The sequence below is a fragment of the Nicotiana sylvestris genome, chromosome 2 (assembly GCF_000393655.2).
Source record: "Nicotiana sylvestris chromosome 2, ASM39365v2, whole genome shotgun sequence".
Classification (NCBI taxonomy): Eukaryota; Viridiplantae; Streptophyta; class Magnoliopsida; order Solanales; family Solanaceae; genus Nicotiana; species Nicotiana sylvestris.
This window is the reverse complement of record NC_091058.1, coordinates 142,565,628-142,586,739: the sequence shown is the minus strand read 5'-3', so window position 1 is coordinate 142,586,739 and position 21,112 is coordinate 142,565,628. Positions and strand designations below refer to the sequence as shown.

The window sequence follows — 21,112 nt, the reverse complement described above, 5'->3', positions numbered from 1 at the left end:
GATAGCGCTTGAGCTGTAGAAGCCCCTCCAGAGTCTGTAACACATCCCCAGTGAGCGCAATTGATTATATTCAGGGATGGATCTTCCCTTGATATGGAGATAGATCTTCTCTATGAGGCTAGTTGGCCTGTTCCTCGGTACTGGAGACCGATGGTATGTGATGTGTATATATTCCAGGATGGATCTTCCCTGGGCCTTGTGAGCCATATATAGTACCGAGTGGCTGTGAGGTTGTTATCATTGATATTATCTAGAGATGGATCTTCTCCACAAACTGGATTGGCCTTCCTCAGTACTGAGTGACTGCTGTCAGAGATGTATATATTTTGGGATGCATCTTCCCTGGATCGTAGGAGCCATATACAGTACTGAGTGGACGAGCATTTGAGATTGTGGGCACATGAGGCACTCAGCATGGTGCATTTCACACAGCATATGCATTGACATGTAAATGTAGCAAAGTTACATTTTTTACCTTGTTCATACTTGCTCTGTTTTACTGTTCGAGCTGTTTATTTAACTGAAAGCATGCCTACATTTTTGTACATTATTTCTGTTACCTTTGATGAGGTTGAGTTCGTCACTACCTATCAGTCCAAAGGTTGGACTTGTTACTTACTGAGTTGGTGTACTCACGTTACCCCATGCACCTCATGTGCAGATTTAGGCACTTTTGGATCCAGTGGCGGTTGTTGATCGAGGCTTCTGACTTAGGATATTATTGAGATAGCTGCATAGCGTTCGCAGGCATTGGCTCTCCACCTTACTTTCCAGTTGTATTTTAGTTGTTCCCTTAGACATTATATTAGACTATGTATTTTCCTTAGACGCTCATACACTCAGTGACACCCCGGTTTTGGCTGGATTGTATCTATTTTTGGAATTTCTTATGTTTCAAATAGTTCTTTAACTGTTAAAAGTTTCCGTAAATATTTTCAAACTTATCATTATCGGGTTGATTGTTAAGTTGAGGCTTGCCTAGTTTCACGATAGGCGCCATCACGACCGGGTCGATTTTGGGATCGTGACATTTACTTTCTTAATATTCATACCCCTATCGTTATGCTTGTGGGTTCAAGATACCTCTCACCCGTTAAATCCCTCCTCAAAACTTAAAAATGACATGTGGCGCGCCCGGGTTGCACTAAAATAACCCGGCCCATTTTTTATTAAACCCCACCTAATCCAACTTATTTACCCACCCGGCTACTCCCATCCGAATCCCCGATACTTAAATTATTCTCACCCCCTTATTATCTTTGTTTTATTTCGGTGATGATTCAAAATAATAGTAGCAACATCTGATACAAAGTGTGCTGCTTTACTCCTTAATGAACTCTTCTTCTGCTGCTGATGATAAAGAAGATTCTCTTGATTTTCCTCTTCTTTGTTTTCACTATCCATTAGTGCTCTTATTAAAGCTTTGGTATTCTCCTTTTCATGACAAGAAATTCCACAATGCTTTTTTGGGTTTGTGATGCTCTAATGTGGAATGTTTTTCAGTACCTTCAAAGGCAGAAAGACTTGAGCAATTTAAATTTAGATATATTTTTCGTTGTTGGATTTAATTTTTTTTAATTCAAGAAATATAAGAAAATAAGTTTTATAAATATCTACTTATGAAATTATCAGTTTGTAAGCGATGTTCTTGTGTAGTTTAATTCTCATATTTCCCATCCATCATTCTTTGGGATAAATTTAAATTCCTTTTTTTTTTGTGTGTGTGTGAATAAGTTGAAGTATTAGTATTTTGAAATACAACATATTATTTCTAATTTCTTTTCTCCAAAAAAAGTGCATTATTTGCTGCAATAAGGGGGATACAAATTACGGATGGAGGTGGGTAAAGAAGTTGGGTCTGGTGGGGTTTATGAAATAGAATAAAAAATGGTGCAGGTTATTTTAGTGCAACTAGGGCGTGCCAATTGTCGTTTTAAAGTTTTTTGGAGAAGGATTTAACCGGCCGAGAGGTATTTTGAAGGCCAAATATATAGGCAGACCCTTAAAGTTATCATTATTTTTCAGTTAGACACCTCAAGCAGATTTATTACTATTGAACACTTGAACGCCCTCCAAAATGTGTTATTGAGCACACTCTGCTGACATGTAAATTCCGTGTATGTCACGTCTTATCAGCGCGTAAGAAGCCAACATTGTATATTTTCCACCGGAATATTACCGGAATTCGGTGACAGCTTCTTTTGAGCTTATTTTCAACCTATTTTCTTCTACTTGCCGAGCCATCTTCACCACCACCTCCTCCCATTCCCAGATCTGGCCAACGGCCACCATAACCATCAGCTTCTCTTTCTCAGTATCAGTTGCTGCACCACCACACCACCTCGCCTCCTCCAACCAAAAGACCCAACTTAACACAACCAGAAAAGCTCCTTTCTTCTACCAATAATCAGCAAATCAAGATTACACCTTAATCAGGATTTTGGATTGGCCAAGGAAGAATGACACTTCCTCACATAGTCATTTTTCCCTTGCCTCTTGAGGTCTTGTGACTGTACCAAGAAATTTATGTCACTTTCCTCTAACATTGAAGATATCCAATAGCGCTTGCTGAGTTGCAAGGATGTTTAAATCCATTTCAAGAAATATCTAAACTTTAATTTTTTGATACTTCCAGAAAACAATACACGAACGGTCAGCCGGCCACCTCTGTTTGTTTCTTTCTTATTTTCTGATCAGATTTTTTTATTAACAAAATTTGTCTCTCTTTTTATTTGTTGCTGACATGTAACTTTTTTATTGGTTTTGTCTGCCACTTCAACAGAGTGTGAGTTCACGCACCACTGCTTGTTTGAAATTGTCGAATTTGTGTATAATAGGCACGTTTTTTGGGAGTTCAAGAAGTGCTTAACTGAAGATTGGTGCCTGCCTATTTTGAACCATCTTTTTCCTTTTCTTCTTTGTTTCAATTTCCCCCCTTTCTTCTACTGCTATTGCTATTGTATTTCCTGTCAGTGACCTAATCGGAGCGAAAAATACATGAAAGATCTTTCTCTTGTTTTTATCTTTTCTTTAGCTCGTAGATAAAAGTGATACTATAATTTTCCTATTTACGATTGAAATCAATCCAAATTATTTGAGTGTTGAGCCTTGAGAGTACATTATTTTTTGCCAAAGTTTGACAAATATTAATCCTAATTTGGGAAGTGTTTCCGCTCATTCCTCTTCTTCCCACGGCCCTCGCTGAGCAAACTGGAGTTTGTAAGTCCCAGGTATAGACAAAATTTTCCTCTCCCTCTCTTCTGATGCCTGTTGTCTCTCTTTCCGATTTTATAAAGTTACAATATTTTTCTCTCTTCGACTTTACAAAGCTATTGCAGTGCTAATACTGATTGAGTTCAGACAAATTTTGTTCCCTCTCAAGCTCATTGTCCTCAGGAGAATATAAGAATGGAGAGAACTCCATCGGCTTGTGCGATGCAGTGGAGCATTGACCTTGAAAAGGGCCTCCGTTCTAATAAACCTGGTGAGTAATACTTTTGTTAATTAAATTAAGAGTTCCTTCTGTTTAGTTGAATAAAAGTAGCTTTTAAGTACCAAGTGCTGCAAATTACTTTTTAAGTTTTAGTAGCTGAGGCGGATCTAGGATTTTACTTCTATGAGCGATTTTATAAAAAAATGGTGACGTCTTAGATATAAGTGTTAGAAGCTGAAAATAAGGAGTTGATGTGTGTTCTTAAAACTGTTAACACTAAAAGGTGCTTATTATTACGAAAACTTTAATCCTAAAGTTATATTTATGCGATAAGTTATGCTGTCTTGATTTCCATGAAAATATTGTATCACAGGCATATAATTATAGACTTTTGAAAATAATTAATATCCTGGGTAATCCTAGTTGAAGTACATGTTTATGCTATTGCATTATAGAAAATCTCTCTGCTTTACAATTTACTCTTCTTAAATACAGTTGAATTGCACAATTCACTGATTTTGGAGGATGACAAAACTTTAAACCACTATCACACAGGCAAAAGTATAATACAAAGCCTACTTTGTCCAAATGTATGCCTAAATTAAAAAGTATAATACAAAATGAGTCTAAAATTCGAAGAAAAGAGCACATTAAAATACAATGGATGATTTATCTCCACCATTCGATCAATTTATAACGTAATGCAATGGATATGCAAATCCATTTGAGTTTTGCAGTTTTCATTAGGGAGCCTTGCAAATTTCATATCCAATATCGGCACAATTAAAAATCTGTTTCAAACTGGATGTTTGGTCAAATGGCAAGATGATATTTGTAGATAATGGTAATACATATTATAAGGGATGGAAATATAAGTTACGTGTTGGCCTTTGAAGAGAAAGAAAACCACAACTTCTCCGGAACAGAAAAACAAAAATAAATAGGAGTGTGAATTGAAGGGTATTTTGGAGATTATAAGAAAATTCAAGGGATAACATAGTAAAATAATTGGTCAAACTCAAAGAGCTTGTAAACTGAAAAGCATAAGCGAGGGGTGAACAACTTATGGCTTCTTTTGGCTTAAAAGCACCTTTGGTGTTTACCAAACACCAAAATAAGCCAAAAAGTGCTTAACAGCTTTTAAGCCCACCCAAACACCCTCTTTGTCGTTTTCTATAAGAACGTCTTTTGCTCTTACAATTTTCAATAATGATTCCACTTTGATTGTCAATGTCTCTTAAATGTTGTGAAGAATCATTGTTTGGTTTAATCCATTTTGCAATAACTTTATCGTTTCTGAGTGATACTTGTGTATTCTCTCTCATGATGGTTAGGTAAATCTGCAGAAGCCATACTAGATATTGGGCCAAAACTTGAGTGGTGGAGTAGAGAGTCAAATCTTAGTGCTGCTGAGTACAAAGTATTCGGCTTAATTCCTGGGGAGGATAAGCTATTTGCAAATACTATCCTCCTTAGGCTTGCAGATGCATTTAAGTCAGGGGATAAACATATGAAGCTTTGCATTGTGAAGATTTTCTTGTCCGAGCTCAAGCAGAGGAGGCGATTGAGGAGCAAGGGGAGAAAAGATAAGGGGATCCTTTCGAAGGATAAATTAGATAGCTATAGAGAACTTCTAAGTAGAATAAAGATAGTATTCGACACTGGAGACGTTCAAGAGAGAGCATTGGCTTTAGCTCTATTTGGTTGTTGGGCTCATATTGCAAAAGATAGTGCTGATGTAAGATACCTCATCCTTTCAAGCTTGGTGTCTATGCATGTTCTGGAGGTAAGACGTGCTCATATTACTCAGCACTACATATTATTTTGACATTATTTACCTGATATTCATATTATTTATATGTGCATAATATTGGCATGAGATGAGTTTAGATGGAGTAATGTGGTCAGCGATTCATATCGCCGACCCCAACTTGTTTGAGAATAAGGCATAGTTGTTGTTATTGTTGTATTAGCCCAATATTGCTGACTGTTTTTTCCCAGTAAACGACTTTACAGTCCATATGGGGCTTGTATGTCACAACAGATTATCCACTGCTTGTTAAGATTCAGTTTAGGGAAGACTTTATTAAGGTGTAGGAGTACAAGATGTTTCCCCCTGTCCATAACACGTTTGTTTGGAAAATCTGCTTGCTCATCCATGGCTCCTAGTTCCCAATACACAATTATAGGGATGATTTGGAGCAAGTGTGCTGAAGAGCATTGTAGGATATGAATGATCAAGATTTCCTGCCATTTTACCCCAAATATGTTTCAGAATAGTCTCCAGATTTTGGCAGCTAGCTCGCCAGTCATAAATAAGTTCTCCATGGTACTGTGGAACATGTACCACGCTCACGCATTATGCCAAAAAATCGGAAATCTGAATGGTACCACGTATAACTTTACAAAACCCTCCACATGAAAAAGTAGACTTTGGAATGAAGCAGTCCTCTCAAATTTTCTTCTGGGAAAAATATAAAATTAAAGTCTCCCTCTATGTGCCGTGGACCTTCTGAATTTTCTGCTGAGGCTCTAGTCTGCTCCCTTAGAGCTAACTCCTTCTAGCTGTGCATTTGTGATAAATGCAACTATGCAAGTAACACAAACTGGAGAGTTTTATATTCAGAGTGTTTTAGCTGAATACTCACATGCTGTTTGTTTGATCTAATACTCAAAATAGGAGTCCAAAAATATTCACAGTTTCCCCTTTATGTTATCAAAACAATGGCAAAACCAAGTTCTTTCCTAAATCCTTCAATCTTGTCTTTACTGACCAAAGGCTCTTAAGACAGACACAAGATAGGTGATTAGTAGATTTAAAAAAATTTAAGTCTTGAAAAAGCATTAGGGATTTAATCCCATTACCGCATTATGGATGGATCATTGGGCCCCTGGAAAAGGTCTGAACATATTACCTCCTATGAAAAATTATGCTCCGAGGCGATAATCTCCCTCTAGCAATTAAACTAACTGTGGAAGTTTCAGCATGATCAAAATTCTAAGGGGCAAAAGGAGTTAATCAAGCATTAGGTAATCTCATCCTCTATGGACCCTCCCGTGGTTCCTTTCTTCGCTATTGTCCCCACTGCCCTCCTCATCTGTCTGATATTCCTAATCAATGTGAAAGGGGTATCACTCTGATCATTGTCTCCTTTGTCCGTAGAGAACTTCGCTTTTTCATTTTGTCGCCAATACTTGACCATCTTATTTTGCGTTGCTATTCTTTTTGTTTGTAGTCCAGAGGTTGAGGTAACACTAACTACATATTGTTTCTGTTTGCGTCTAACTTTTGGCATGAATCATAACTGATACAAACATTTTGCATCTATCTACAGGCAAAGGCTTCTTTGTTTGCAGCTGGATGCTTTTCTGAATTGGCGAACGACTTTGCTTATGTATTTCTGGAAATGCTTGGAGGTCTGCTGATGTCATCTGAAACATCAAGGGTTATAAGGTTAGCAGGAGGACGTGCTTTTGCTAAAATGTGGTGCTCACTTGTACTAGCGGATAGAGCTCATAAGGTTCAGTATTTCTCTTCAATATGTGTTTCTGCCACCAAGCACATGCAGGCGTTCTGATTACACTTTTTGGCGCATTACCCAGGCCCCTTATCCTTCTTTCCCTTTTCGTTTTGCTCCAAAAGTGCTTGCTTTTCGAACAAAACATTTTTCAGAAACCATACTGTTAACAGTCATAGAGACGGCAACCTTATGCATGGTGAATGCAATGTTTTTCCTTTGTATGCATGAAATGCTAGTTATAATCTATTAATGACTATTGCAATAGTTTCTTGTTGCGACTTACAACTTCAATAAGATAGGTTTTTTAACGATACCAGGTACACCTGTATTTTCTAACCACTTGCTTACATGCAGAAGTGAGTTCAAATTTCTATTGCAGCGCTAAAGTGGACCTTTCTGATATTGCAGACTGGTATGAAGCTTATCCTAGAATCTTCAGAAGAAGACTTCTCGTTGGTGATGCTAGTTTCACTTTCCAAAATTGCTTCTAAATGGACATCTTTAATTCCTATACAGGTATATAATTTTACTCATTTATTTTGATTTTCATTGTTCTCTATTGCCAACAAATGTGCAAAGAGAGAGGCAAGAACTACAAAAATGTTAAGGAAAATAAGAAAAGAAATAGAAGCTAAGTGTTGTTTCAAAGTCCTAAATCATTAATGGTAAAGAACTGCAATGATGATAAAGGAAGTAGAAAAATAAGATGGAGCCAAATTAATTTTCTTGAAATGAAACTTAAGACCCAAAAAGCACAAAAGAGCAACTACCATATTTTAAGGTTTTATGTAATCTTACAAGATGGATATGTTGGTAAACAGTGTGTATAGCTGGTGTTAGGAATTTATGATATTAATTTGAGGTTAATTATACAATGTCATAAGTCGATAAAAATCAGTACATAACCGGAAACGAGAGAAGGTTGCCTAAGATGGTTTCATCATCTCCTATGTGGACCTCCAAATATATCATTTTAGGCATGAAGCTGGTTTTAGAGAAGCTTCTGCCAGAGTAAGCATAAGTGCTAAGTATAGGGAATCTCTAGCTTTAGAGAACCCCTAATTTAAAAGACCAATTCTTTACCAATATTAGAATGAAATAGGCCTGAATAAAGCACAATTTATAGAGAAGAATCATATTTACTTAGGCTAACTAGCTTGGGATTTAGGTACAGTTGATTGATTGGTTTAATATGTAAAGCCATGCGATATTACTATATTAATCATGACTGAGGTGGTCTCTGCAAGCTAGTTGAATCATAGACTATATAATATCGAAATCAGGGACATCTATTGTACTTTCTACCTGATTTTTTGCATATTTATTACTGGATTTTGGTAACAGATGAAATTACTTTTCTTTACCAGGTGGAACTACTTTTCTCATTTATGGCAAAGGACAGAGGTTTGAGCCTGCAAGCTTTGGCATTAAAATGCCTCCATTTCATTTTAGCCAAAGGAATTTATCACTTCCATGCCAGTTCAAATGTGACTCTAAAGTTGTTTGGTGTCATAAATCAGTCTGATTTTCCACCAGCTTTACAGTTTGAAGCTCTAAGAGCTTTATACAAGGTATTTCTTTCCTTCTGTCAAATTTATGGTATTGGCATCACACGCCTACTGTTTACGTTCTCTTACTTTGCAGATGCCGCTGACCAACCTGGAGACAATTCCATGCACAGAGATCCTCACTAGTTTCTCCAAGTTCTTACAAATTGTTGAGTTCAGACTACATTCTTCAATTATCTCAGAGAGGCTTTTCTCTGTTCATGTATTAGCTAGTATTTTTTACAAGCTTTTAGGAATACCGAAAGATGCAGCTGGTGGAATTGGTTCAATTGTTGCATCTCGCATGATTACTTTCACCATCGATCGTATCTCCCAACTAATAAAGTTAGTGGTTGATAATCCTCATCCAAACAAAGAGGCGGAGCAGGAGGTAAAGAGTTTACTCTTTATTTTAGTTAATCTGGTCGAAAGGCATCGAGATCTCTCTGGTATTGTACTGGATAAGATCTGTATAGTTATCGAACATCTGGTACGCATGCTCAATGAAGTTACCAGCATGGAGAATTCAGGCTCAGAAGATCATCATATGACAGAGCTCGACAAAGAGGACCATACATCAACTGCATCGAGAGTTTTGGTTTGTTTATCCCAGATTCTGATAACTTGCTTTGAAATGCTGGAAGTTTCCACTGCTGGTGCCACCCAAGTCTTTAACAGAATGGAGCATTTGGTTGAGCATGTGCACCGGTGCAGCTTACTTCCTGTTTACATCCGCGTAATATATCACTTTTTATTGCACTACCATGCTGGATATCACTGTATGTGGCTGAAGATAGGGGAAGATACGGTTTCTAATAGAAATTTTCGTCTATCTCGTTGTAGTTCTCTCTCAGCTTATGGTTCCCTATCCCAGAATGAAAGTCTCATTATTGACTGTGTGAAGGAAATTTTGGATAAAAAAGACTATTGGTCGTCTTATAAGCTTGGAAAATATTCGGCATGTCATGGCGCATGGTTGGTAGCTGCTTACATATTTGGGGATCTAATTCCTATGGTTCGATCTGATATCTGTTGTTTGTGGTTGAAATCCTTATCCCATCTTTCAGAATTAGAAAGGCAAGTCCAGTTGTTCAGGCTTACTCTTTCTGGAAATACTGCCGGGGAAACTACGACAGTTAATCAAATTGAAAATGTTGTTGGGGCCTCCAACAAACTTTGTTCTTTAGAGGAAGCTTTTGGTACCTCTGTTTCTGGTCGTGCTTTTAGTTTCCAGAGATGGTTTATTACTATAAGATCAAAGGTTGTTGGAACGGTAGCAGATGTACTTAAATTATTGAGCACAAATTCATTTTCAGAAGAAGCATCCAGAAGTACTGAACGACTAGGGGAAAGGATTTTGGTTCAACAGTCGGAATCTTCACAAGGACTCAGCTCTTTGTTGCAATTGCTTGCCCACGCTTCTTCTCAGCTCATGAGGCTAGCAAGAGAATTTGATCTCTTAGGAGCGTCATTCATTGGCATGGACAGAAAAAGTATGAAGATAGTTTCTGATTTTGGATTAGGTTGTTCACTATTAGCCTTTAGTACTGGATTAACATTTCTTTTTGTCAGTTCCCATGGTAAACAAGATTGTAGTATTTATGGTCTTGAAACCTCAGAGGAGCAATTTCATACTCTGCTGGTTCATGATTTATTAAGGAGACTGGGCTATATAGACTTGGAGACTAGCAAAAATTTACGGCAGCTTTTGGATTTCCGTCGAAGTTCTAGGAGCTGTTCCATGCAAGAATTCCAAAATGAAATTTCTTCCACTAGTGTTGAAGCAAGAGATGTTACTAAACTTTGTAGATATTCTGTTCAGAGATTTCTTAGTTTGCAAGCGAGTACCGTACATGTCAATACTGGGGTATCCCAAATTCCCCGTGATGCTTTGCAGTTGCTGTTCAACATTATTTTCTCGTGGATACAGATCCCTTTCCGGACTCCCAAACACTTTTTTCGATTGAGGTAACTGAAGTTTCCTACGTGGACTTTGCAATCAATAAGAGGATCTGGAGCTATTATTGGAAATATTTTGATATTCTACTGCTGTTAGTTTGTTTTATATTTCATATGGTAGCCAACTCATGCTCAGATGCCATCGTCCCCTTTTTATCTAAAATTGTCTCCAGTGGGAATATGTAACAACAGATCATCTAAAATAATAGTGGATTCTTCTTTAAAATATAATGATTCTAGAGTTTTGCATTCTTTAATTTTGATAGTATTCTAATTATGAACCGTGAAATGGCAGGCCTCCCATTTCTGCTGAGCTTTTCATAACAAATGAAGCTGGTAAAAGGATAGATAATATATCTGTCTTGTCAGGCTTTCAGCTCCCTCTAACTCTGTGCATTCAACTAAGAAATATATCGCCAGATCAGCTGTCTCGCGTGTCGAAGTTGTACTGCATCCTTCACTCACGAACATCCTTTCAAATATTTAGTGAAAGCGAGGATAAGAAAGTACCAGAGTCCAGTTGTCAGGCTTGGAAAAGCAATCACATGGTAGACCTTAATGACAAGCTATTGCACTTTACAACAGGGTCTCCCAAGAGGGGTGGATTACATGCTATGGGAAGTGCTGAAGGGACTTCAGTTGTGGATAAATTTGTGTGTTTTGATCCTAATGAGAAAGGGCAAGGATTTTCAACCTGCTTGCTAGATGTTTCTGTGTTTCCTGTGGGTTCTTACCAAATCAAATGGCACAGCTGTTGTATAGACAATAATGGTGCTTACTGGAGCCTAATGCCCCTGAACAAAGATCAGTTCTTCACTGTACATGAATCTTCTAATATTGGTCCTTTAGTTGGAGTACCATAGACTGCAGGTATTTAGTTAAAGCCGGAATAAGTTATTTCTATATATTAGAAGAGCTAGGTTTCGACGTGTGTGCTTCGTGGAATTTAATTCAAACCTGAGGGCAATTTACATTTCAATTACTTAGTTGATATTGCTTCCTGCGGTGGCTTTTGTTTTTGCAGCCAACACATCTTCATTTCTTACTTAGCCGTATCTTATTCCTTCGTTTGTTTCCCTTCTCTTTAGTTTCTCAAAGATATACTCCAATTCATTTTGTTCTTGATGCTCTTTAAATCTGATATGAAACTTGGGGTTAGATAGTAAGGCATGAGGGAGAAGAGTGCAAGTCAGGAAGGAGAGACTATTTATAGCTCTTCACCGGAAGCAAAGGTGAACTTTCTCTCTTTCCTTTCTTTCCGTCTCAAGTGTTTGCTTTCCTCTATATTTAGTCAGGACTATGCAGCAGGCTTATTTGGTTTTCTGATTGTGGAATGCATGTATCTCTGTTGATTATGGTTGGAATCTTTTGGTTGACTGTGTTAGCTAATTTCATCTAAAACAACAGGTCAGGATACTTTAAATATCCAAATTCAAAATTTCAAACTTTGATGTAGTTCCATAATCTTCAGAGAATAGAGGATGGATTCTGTACTTAGATTTGGTGGCGATTTCCAAATGTAGAAGGGCTTGCCTGAAACTGTTGAGAAAGTGTATCAGTGAGAAGTTTAGCAAAAGATCCAGGAGAGTAACGTTTGCTAGGGTCATAAAATATAGGCTTAAGATAGTTGTTGGTGGAGCCATTGCTGCCTATGGAGACGAAAAACAGCGACCTTGACTGGTCACTTGAGAACTCAATTTGCTGTAAAAATCAATTCGCTCAGATAGATGCACGCACTTCCCCCTGCAAACACAAATTAAAAGCTGGCCCTGGTTAATATAATGGCTATAATTCAAATTAGCATTTTGTGTGTCTACTATAGCAAGTAAGACCCAAAAGTACTTCGTAAAAGTCTCTAATTCTATATTGACTGTCACTCTGCCCGTCACAATTAGAAGACAATTTACAGGTAATCGGTAATGAAAAGTAAATAATTAATCTAAAGAATAAGGATTGCCTGTTAAAAATACGTTAACTTCTTTGTCAAAAGTTCAATTTGTATGAGTATAAGTTATATGCCTTGACAACGTATAATTCTTGATAGCATACAATTATAAATACAGATGTCTTTATTACCATCAGAATAGTATATTAACTATTGGTATTTAATGTATGAACGATTAGGTGCAAAGCCTACATGCTTACAACAGCTACTAGAGGATAAAATATAGTACCTAATTAGTTTACCCTATTATGAAGTAAATATGCCAAAAATATACTTATGAATAATGTCATTTACCCGACAGGATCAACAAGAGAGTCAGTACTTACTACAAAGCGAAGTTTGTATATAACATTTTATTAGGATCGATAACGATTATATTTTCGCTGGAGAAGTTGAAGACTTATGTGCATATAAACTTTCTTTCACTTAAAATGTTACATCTATTAAAATTTTAATTATTTATAAGCTGGATTAGTAGAATAGTCTTACTGAATGTTCACTTTTGTAACCATGGAATTTTGTCCTAAGTTATATGCCAGGAACATTACCAACATAATTGCAAAAACTGAATTTTCTGATGCATATTCTTGTATAATATTCTTAAAACTTTGATGCTCTTTTGTCTTTTGATGGGAATGACTGGCATATGAATATGTTGCACAGACACATCAAAGTTTGGAGTCAAAATAATAGTCACTGCACTTTCCAATTAAAAAATTTGTACGGGGATATTATCTGAAAGAGTTCATGCTGAGTCCAAGTCATAAGATTCATTAGGATATAAGTGTTTTGCTGAGTCCAAGTCATAAGGTTCATTAGGATATAAGTGTTTCCGTATCTCCGCATATTTTCCTTTTTTTAGAGACGGGGAATCAGAATTCGAAGTAAGAGAAACAACTTTTATTTATTGTGCCTGGATACACCTTTTATGTACAGTCTTACACAATGATAAACCATAACTGGTATTGCAGGTGTCACACACCTTGTGCTGAATATACAATGTTTCTCATTGGATATACCATTGATATACAGTCTTACAAAAATCACATGCCTATAATATATCTGAGAAGATTTACTACGAACAAGGTTCAATCTTCCACTTTTGAATAATCAAAAAGCAAGGTTGCAACAAGGTAAGTCAATCTAGAAAAGATACTTCGATTGAATGTTATTTATTGGTTTGGTCACCACTCGCCAGTGAAAGGCCTTTTGCTACTATTTTGGGTTGCTACTGGATCCACTTTTTGCTGATGTTTCTGGATGCAATTGAAGCCACTTATGCTGCTGCTTCTTGGATGTTACTACAAACACCTTTAAAGTTGTTCTGGATGCGGGTGGAACTACTTTTGTTGCTCTTTTTCTAGATGCTGTACAGTCATTTTTTGTTGTTGTACTATTAGGTTAGTCCAGCTGGTTACACATCAAACTCTTCAGTACTTTTAACTTCTAAGATCCAGGTCCATTCATTTTTGTTTCCTTCTGTATATGCTCTGTGTTCTCTGGCTTTAGTTTCGAGCAGTCTTACTGAAGATATTTAGTATCATAATCAAACCATAATATCCCTTGAAAACAACTATTCAACTAGGGGTTGAAAGGGGTATGCTAGCAGCTCTTTTGTGGGTCTGCCATTTTCCCGTCGCTATATCTCTGTACAATAACAGCGTAATCAATCAGCTTGTAAAGAGCTATTGGATTTGCATTGAAAAGCTCTTCTTGACTGTGTTTTTATGGTAGCATCAAGGTATTCTCTCTATATGAAGTGCGAGTACTTGACAAAAGGTTCTTTTTCATCCACAAAAATGCTAACTTAAAGCAGCAGTTTAGAAAAGTGAAAAATACTAACCTAATAAAGGCACAAATATCAGTCGATCTCTAAACACTTCAATTCGAAAGCATTTTATTCCTCCACTTCCTTCACTTTATTGTTAGCTTTATACACCCTTTCTCTGTGTCTTTTTGTATTTTCTTATTATAATTTTTTCTCTTGTAAGGTTAAGAGTACCATAGTTAATATTTGTTACTCTTCTCCTCTTGGTAAAAGGAGCTATCATGGTTTACTATATGATTATTGGTCAAATTTCATCCTTTCTGCTCAAGATTGTGAGTATTTGTTAGCTCTAACAAGGAGGTAAGGGTAGTGCAAAAGCTTAAGCTTTTTGCTCTTTGTTATTTCCTTCAAGAAAGCTCTTTTACTCTTACATTGTTCTACCCATTTTGAGATTGAGAGCTTTTGGCTTGATAAAACCAATTAATGGTTTACAAAATCAGTATTTAAAGGCCAGAATTGTGATTTTGATAGATTGGTAAGGCTGAACAAATATAAATAGCAGGTTCCTTTCACACCGTCTCTGGTACTTGTGTCTGTTTGAATTTGCCTGCACATAGATGAACTATATCTTCTGTTGTCCAAACATTGTTAGATTTGGTGAAACTATTGATCTTATAGAATTAATTGAGTTAAATACTCAGAAAAGGTTCTGATAGTGTATTTCGCATGCTCCGTTATGCTTTACTCTCTTAAATTACTTTGTCTTTTTGCTTTTTCCAAATTGAATCTGTTGAGATTCATGAAGGCTGCTACCATTTAAATGTGTCCTCTTTTCTTCCACCTTGACACCTTCACTTTGACAGATGTTTATTGTCTTGCTTCTTTGTTTCGGGTGATTTTTGGTTTTAAAAAAAATTAAGAAGGCACTGAGCTTCCGCCGAAAAGTATTTTCAGCTGCCTGCAAGAATCTGAAAAGGAATGTACATTTTGGACTTTAAGAATCTACTAATATGATGCTACCATAGAGATAAAGAATGTATATTTGATCCAAAATGTATATAAATATTATCCAGCAATTAGTGTGCCTGTAGTGTTGCTTATCTAATTAGATACTAACTTACATGCATCAATTTTTATTATCAGCCCTTTCACACAAAACTAAGTAATATTGGGCCCGTACTGGCACGGAGAATAACCACCTAGTGGTAGAAATATTTATTGGTACATTTTTCTCAAAGAGGTAATAATCTATAAGCTTCGGCATACTCCCAGAGCACTTTCACTTCTCTTACTTGATAGTTAAGTACTTGCACATTGTGTTTTATCTCTTATTGAGTTTGCTTTGATGTTCAATCTCGATTTTAATTTGGTGCCCCTGCATAAATCCAACATTTAGGATATGTGGCTGACTGGTAAGAGGTGATCCTTACGTGTAAAAGTGTTGCATGGAGTTTTTAGCATTCCCTTTTGACTAGTTGGTAGTAGAGCATAGATCCAAGCATGAGCTCCTATAACGTGTTTATACCATGAAATGGTAGATTTTCTTTCAACTATTAGATGTTGGTTAAACCTTATATAATTTCCTTCTTTTTTTTTGTATTCGGCAGCTGTATCTCAATCTACCACACTACAGATATCTCCAGGAATAGTGGCGGAAAACTCTCCTGGCTCTTAGCCAGAAACTAAAGTCATTTGTGAGAGAGTTCAAACACATGGCTTGTCAAGGCTAAAAAATCTGAGGAAGTATGCCCATTCAGTAAAGGTGAAGTATCATATATCAATCCAAGTGGGCGTCCGCCGTAATGCTGAGGTCTGCTTCCATAGGTTGGCCACTTGTCCTTTGTTTCTCTGCTATTTAAATTCTAAGAACTGAGGAAACTCTGTCTGATTCTTCTCGTAGTCTATTTCATGCATTCCATTGAAAGTGGTTTAGCATGATAACTTTTTTTGCTTTGAAAAATCATAATAGATGAATAGCTGGCAGCTTGATATATTTGCTTCATGGGCTGCTTTTGTTATTGGTGAATTATTGTCTTTTATATAGATCTGACAATTTCATCAAATGCATTAAGATTTTGTCAAACATATATTTAACGTTGGTGTATGATATATAATCCTTCTTCTATCAATCCTACCCAGCTCTCAAGTCTCAGCACAAGTATGTGGTAAATCATTGCTCTGACTCACATGGTATGTTAATTGTCTCCACCTTCCTTATAATTCTTAGTATTCGTTAAAGTTGTATCTGTTTGCCTTGTAAAAAAATTGTAATGATTTGATGCATATCTAAAAATTTGGGTGCTTTATCACGTGCCAAATCTTTATTGTTGAGGAACATTTTTTCGAGATATAAACTTTCTGTTGTGTAGTATAATATCTAAAGCAAAGGTGATGACTGATGAGGGTGAATAGTTTCTAGTAAGACCCACTAAAAAAAACACTACTGGTATCATGGTATGACCTGTCTAATGAGTTGCTTTTTTCTTCAACATTCATGCCTTTTGAGCTCCAAACTGAAATATCATCTGAATGTAAAAAGCAACTAAAAAGGTGGATACCTCTTGAAAATAATATAGGTATAGGTGGTCCAGTTCATCTTTAATGTCTTAAGATAATGTGATGTATATATATATTAAAAAAAATTGATCAGGTAATATGATGTGTATAAAATTATTAAGGGCCCTTTTCAAATTTGCAGAAATAGGTCCCTTGAAATTGGGATGTTCGACCAGGCCAATGGATGAAACTAACCAAAGGTTCATGGGTGAGATCTATGTCACCTTTCGATCACAAGTTCTTGGATATTAGAATGGCCAGCTCGGCTAAGCAAACTCTTCAGGTCTCGCTGGATGAAGGTTTGTTTTCCCTGGATCAATCTGAAATTACTTCTTTTTGTAGTTTTATTGCTTTTGGCATTAACTCAATTAAGTAAACTTAATATTCTTTATTTGCAGAATTTGTTTCTATCATGTTATTTTTCTGGTACTGGGGATATTGTTAATTACTCTGGCATCCTTCCTTAGCAAGTCTCTAGGATTTTACTATGGCAGTGCAATGGCAGTAGGGTCACTCATTTTCCTTGTGATACTTCTTTTCCAGGTAACTTACATACCTTTGCATTCTCAAAGAAGTATTCATACTTTTGCAAAATTGTTCCTTTTCTGTGCAAAGAGGAGCCCCTAAGCTAGGATTGATGGATTCTTTCTGTTTTAAATATCAAAGAAGCATGGAAGGTCTTGCTGGGATTGTTATTTCAGTTTCAAATCTTGACATGTAGTTCAAATTTTGCAAAGTAAACTGTTTAGTTGATTTCAAAAGCTAAACTGCTTTTTTAATGGTGTCGCCTAAGATAATAAATTTTCTTCAAAATTAGAAATGTTTTGCAACAAAAGTATTACCTTATCCCCAAAAAAAATAAAAAGAAGAAGAAGAAGAAATCTTTTGCACAACAAATGGCCGAGTAGCACCGTTAAAGCTTTGTGTTCTTACAACAAATTATGTGTGAACAGCAGATGGATGTATAAGTTGCAAAAATTCACCCAACTCTTATAAGAAGAAAAAGTCACCCAAGTGAAGGGGAGCCTTGGCGTAACTGGTAAAGTTGTTACCATGTGACCAGGAGGTCAGGGGTTCGAGCCGTGGAAACAGTCTCTTGCAGAAATGCAGGGTAAGGTTGCGTACAATAGACCCTTGTGGTCCGGCCCTTCCTCGGACCCTGCGCATAGCGGGAGCTTAGTGCACCGGGCTGCCCTTTAGAGATGTACAAGAGGTCTCTCAGGGGTCGTTTGGTACGCGGGATAAAGTGGGATAAAACATGGTACTAAATTTATATTATGTTTGGTTGGAGGTATAAATGTATCCGGGATAAATTTATACCGTCAACCAACTTAATCCTAGGTATCCCATCTTATCCCATCAAACTTGGTATTATTTTATCCCACCTCCCAGCTGTCAGGACTATAATGTCGGGATAATCTAGTTCGCATACCAAACGATCCCTTAAAGCCTTTCTAAGGTAGGGGTAAGGCTGCGTACATTCTAGCCTTCCTGGACCCCACTTGTGGGAATATGTTTGTTGTTAAAGTTTGCTAAGAGAGTTTTATTTGTTCAAGTAGTTTAGCTTAGTAAAAAGATAAGTTGATCTTGGAGCCGATCTAGAAATTTAGGGTGCCCTATTTACAATTTGGACATTACCATTAGAAACATTACTCCAACTAACAAATGAATCATATGATGTATATCATCCATATCAACGTTAACTAATCAGAATAAACTTTATATCAATGTTAACTAATCAGAATAAACTTTCTTTTTTAATAACCGAAAAATTTCGGGGGCCCAAAAAAAGTACATGCTCAATGTTTTATGTTTGAGCTATATGCATAGCAGCTGTATACCATGCATGCAAGTATATATCATGTTTTAATGTTGAAGTTTTCTGATTGACATTGAGGTGCTTCTAATGACAAGGGATGAAGCTTCTTCCAACTGGTAGGAAGAATTCACTAGCAATATTCTTGTATTCATCCATTGTGGGAATCTTTTCTACTATAAGTACAATCCTAGTGTTTATTCTTTATGTCATTCTTTTTAAATTTCGTAATAACCGTTCCTAGTTTCTTTCATTTAGGTTGGAGTGGGATCTTTCTTTCTGCGCTATGTGTCACAATTGTTGCGTTCAATACTTAACGAGATTGGTATTGGTGAAGACATGTATAACCCTATATGTATGTTCTTACTGTTGGTTCTATTAGTTGTCTTATATTTTGGAACTAAGGCTCTATCCATTCGTTTCGTTCAATATATCGGTGTTAGGAAAACCTTTTTCTAAGGGTCCTCATGCCAATGAAAATCTACCTCAGATAGCTTGATATTCAGTGCCTCTATTTTAGTTAATGTCCAAAATTAATGTCAAAAAAGTGTATGTTGCAAACTCCTGTTGTTTTTTTCATGATAAGATAATTGAATTTTCGAAGTGCAATCTACCTTTTGGTTTCGGCATTGAGCATTCTGCTTTCCAGAGAATTTTGGGTGATGCACTGAACACTTTTTGCAGTTGCAAATTCTGCTGTTTTTCCTCGTAATAGCTGGAGCTTGGTTGGGAAGGGGAGCCTTGGAGCAATGGTAAAGTTGTCTCCATGTGACCAGATCACGGGTTCGAACCGTGGAAGCATCCACTAATGCTTGGTAGGCTGTCTACATCACATCCCTTAGAGTGCGGCTTTTCCCTAGATGCTTTGTGCACCGGGCTGCCCTTTTTTTTAGCTGGAACTTGGTTGGGGTTTTGGGTTGTTCACAAATTTGTACTTGCAGAAGATGGATCCATTGACATCGGAGTATCTCAATATGTCGGTTGGTCCATTCGAGTTTTTGCTTCGGGATTGATCATTCAGGTTTCCATCATGGCTAGGAATACTTTTTTTTTCCACCTATACATTTGATCCCCCAAAATTCTCACACTTTTGGTTGTCTGTAGCGTTACCGGCTATGTTACTCGGACTCTCCAAAAGAGCTCCGCACCTGTGTCGGATCCTCCAAAAATGCACTAAAATTGGAGGATCCGACACGCACCCAACAACACTTTTAGAGTTCGAGTAACATAGCTTAGCGGAGTTAATTGGGCAGTTACATAGCTTTATTTTTTCTTCAGAGTTCTCTGGATCTTTTATTGGTTTTGGAGGCACTGATATGTGGAGTTCTGATTTTGCTAGTCTTGAGGAGATTATTCCGTCCCAAATATGTTTTGCGCTTTTGCAAGTGAGTCTGCCTTTATTTTTATTGTTTTAGCTCATTTCTCCCAATAATTTCTAGTTGATGCTTATGCAGCCTGGTCTTTTTATTCTATTGTTATGTATATAGGCGAAGGACTTTTGCTTTTGCAGTAACTTCATATTTTCACACTGCCGTTTTCATGCAAAGCAGGAATTTATTACAAATAGACACGCTTTATCTCTGGAGATGTCAGGATTCTTACACATCACTGATAAAGGGTCATATGGTTCCAGGACTTCCGAGAGAAATCGAAATGACACAATCGTTCGAGGTTAGACTGAATTAGTTATTAGTAGATGAAGTGAAAGTGCAAGGTGGAGCTTCTCTTACATTTTTTCCCCCTGCATGTTCTCCTATCAAGCCGTCAAGCTTGTTATCAGAGACAGATACATTCGATTTTACATTCCACAACACTTCTGAACGAAAGAAACTTTCAAAAGATGAGTGGAATAAGTTAGCTAGAGACACCACAAAGAAGGCTATGGAAGAGCTTGTTTCTTCCCCAGATTTAAGCAAATGGGTCGTTGCTCACGCAGATAGGATTACTTTGTATGAGTCCAAATTTAGATGACCACGACCATTGATGAGTACGACAAACGACGAGATCCTCGTAGCTCGACATTTTGCAGGAGACGACAGACGAGCGAACAAGAGGCCGCATGACTTTTGCAGTAGTGTAGGTTCATTAGGGAGCATTAGGAATATTCTTTCGAATATTCTCTATGATTTGTCTTTTAGGGCTTAGAAAGGGTTTGTCCCTTATATATATAGCGTAAAATCAACCTTGTAGGGGGCTGGGGACATTCTTCCAACTAAGAACACTCGTTGTAACACTTGTTTACATAAACAATTGATATCATTATTGTTCGATCATTCATCTTGATAAGGTCAAGAAGTATTACCCTTTGTAGTCACCTTGTATATCTTTTGTTCTAGATATTATTATACTTAACTAAGATTTACCCCTTCACTTTCTTTGATTGATTTATTCAAAAAGGTTTCAATATCTTTTGAGTCAAACAATTTGGCACCGTCTGTGGGGATTTCTATAGCTGAGATCTTAGTTTCGTCTAGATCCTTGAAAGAAATAATTACCTCTTCTCAGTCTCGCAAAGGCCAACAATGGCAGGAAAGGGAGAAGCAAGATTAAAGGCAATAGTAGGTGTC

At 36.9% G+C, this 21,112-nt stretch overlaps 2 protein-coding genes across 20 annotated transcripts; both read left to right on the top strand.

The window, feature by feature from the left end:
• Positions 1-2,005: 2,005 nt before the first annotated feature.
• On the top strand, positions 2,006-20,901 carry LOC104229794 (uncharacterized). Of its 19 annotated transcripts, none has more exons than XM_070168240.1 (17): positions 2,007-3,230; positions 3,383-3,484; positions 4,768-5,219; positions 6,769-6,954; positions 7,363-7,470; positions 8,322-8,525; positions 8,599-10,469; positions 10,756-11,330; positions 11,624-11,692; positions 13,377-15,997; positions 16,313-16,363; positions 16,872-17,028; positions 17,128-17,272; positions 18,804-18,900; positions 19,230-19,566; positions 19,824-19,930; positions 20,096-20,901. In XM_070168240.1, the coding sequence occupies exons 2-8, from the start codon at positions 3,409-3,411 to the stop codon at positions 11,321-11,323; spliced, it is 3,465 nt and encodes a 1,154-aa protein (XP_070024341.1). In that variant the 5' UTR covers positions 2,007-3,230; positions 3,383-3,408; the 3' UTR covers positions 11,324-11,330; positions 11,624-11,692; positions 13,377-15,997; positions 16,313-16,363; positions 16,872-17,028; positions 17,128-17,272; positions 18,804-18,900; positions 19,230-19,566; positions 19,824-19,930; positions 20,096-20,901. The 19 variants fall into 19 exon arrangements, with proteins under 19 accessions (XP_070024350.1, XP_070024341.1, XP_070024346.1 ...); XM_070168244.1 differs by having other exon boundaries at positions 2,008-3,230; positions 11,620-11,692; positions 15,781-15,997; XM_070168237.1 differs by having other exon boundaries at positions 2,008-3,230; positions 11,620-11,692.
• LOC138885702 (uncharacterized) lies at positions 11,630-20,516 on the top strand. The gene is made up of 10 exons (XM_070166679.1): positions 11,630-11,799; positions 13,377-13,491; positions 13,806-13,862; positions 14,397-14,533; positions 17,128-17,272; positions 18,804-18,900; positions 19,230-19,328; positions 19,824-19,930; positions 20,033-20,209; positions 20,307-20,516. The coding sequence occupies exons 1-10, from the start codon at positions 11,630-11,632 to the stop codon at positions 20,514-20,516; spliced, it is 1,314 nt and encodes a 437-aa protein (XP_070022780.1).
• Positions 20,902-21,112: the final 211 nt, after the last annotated feature.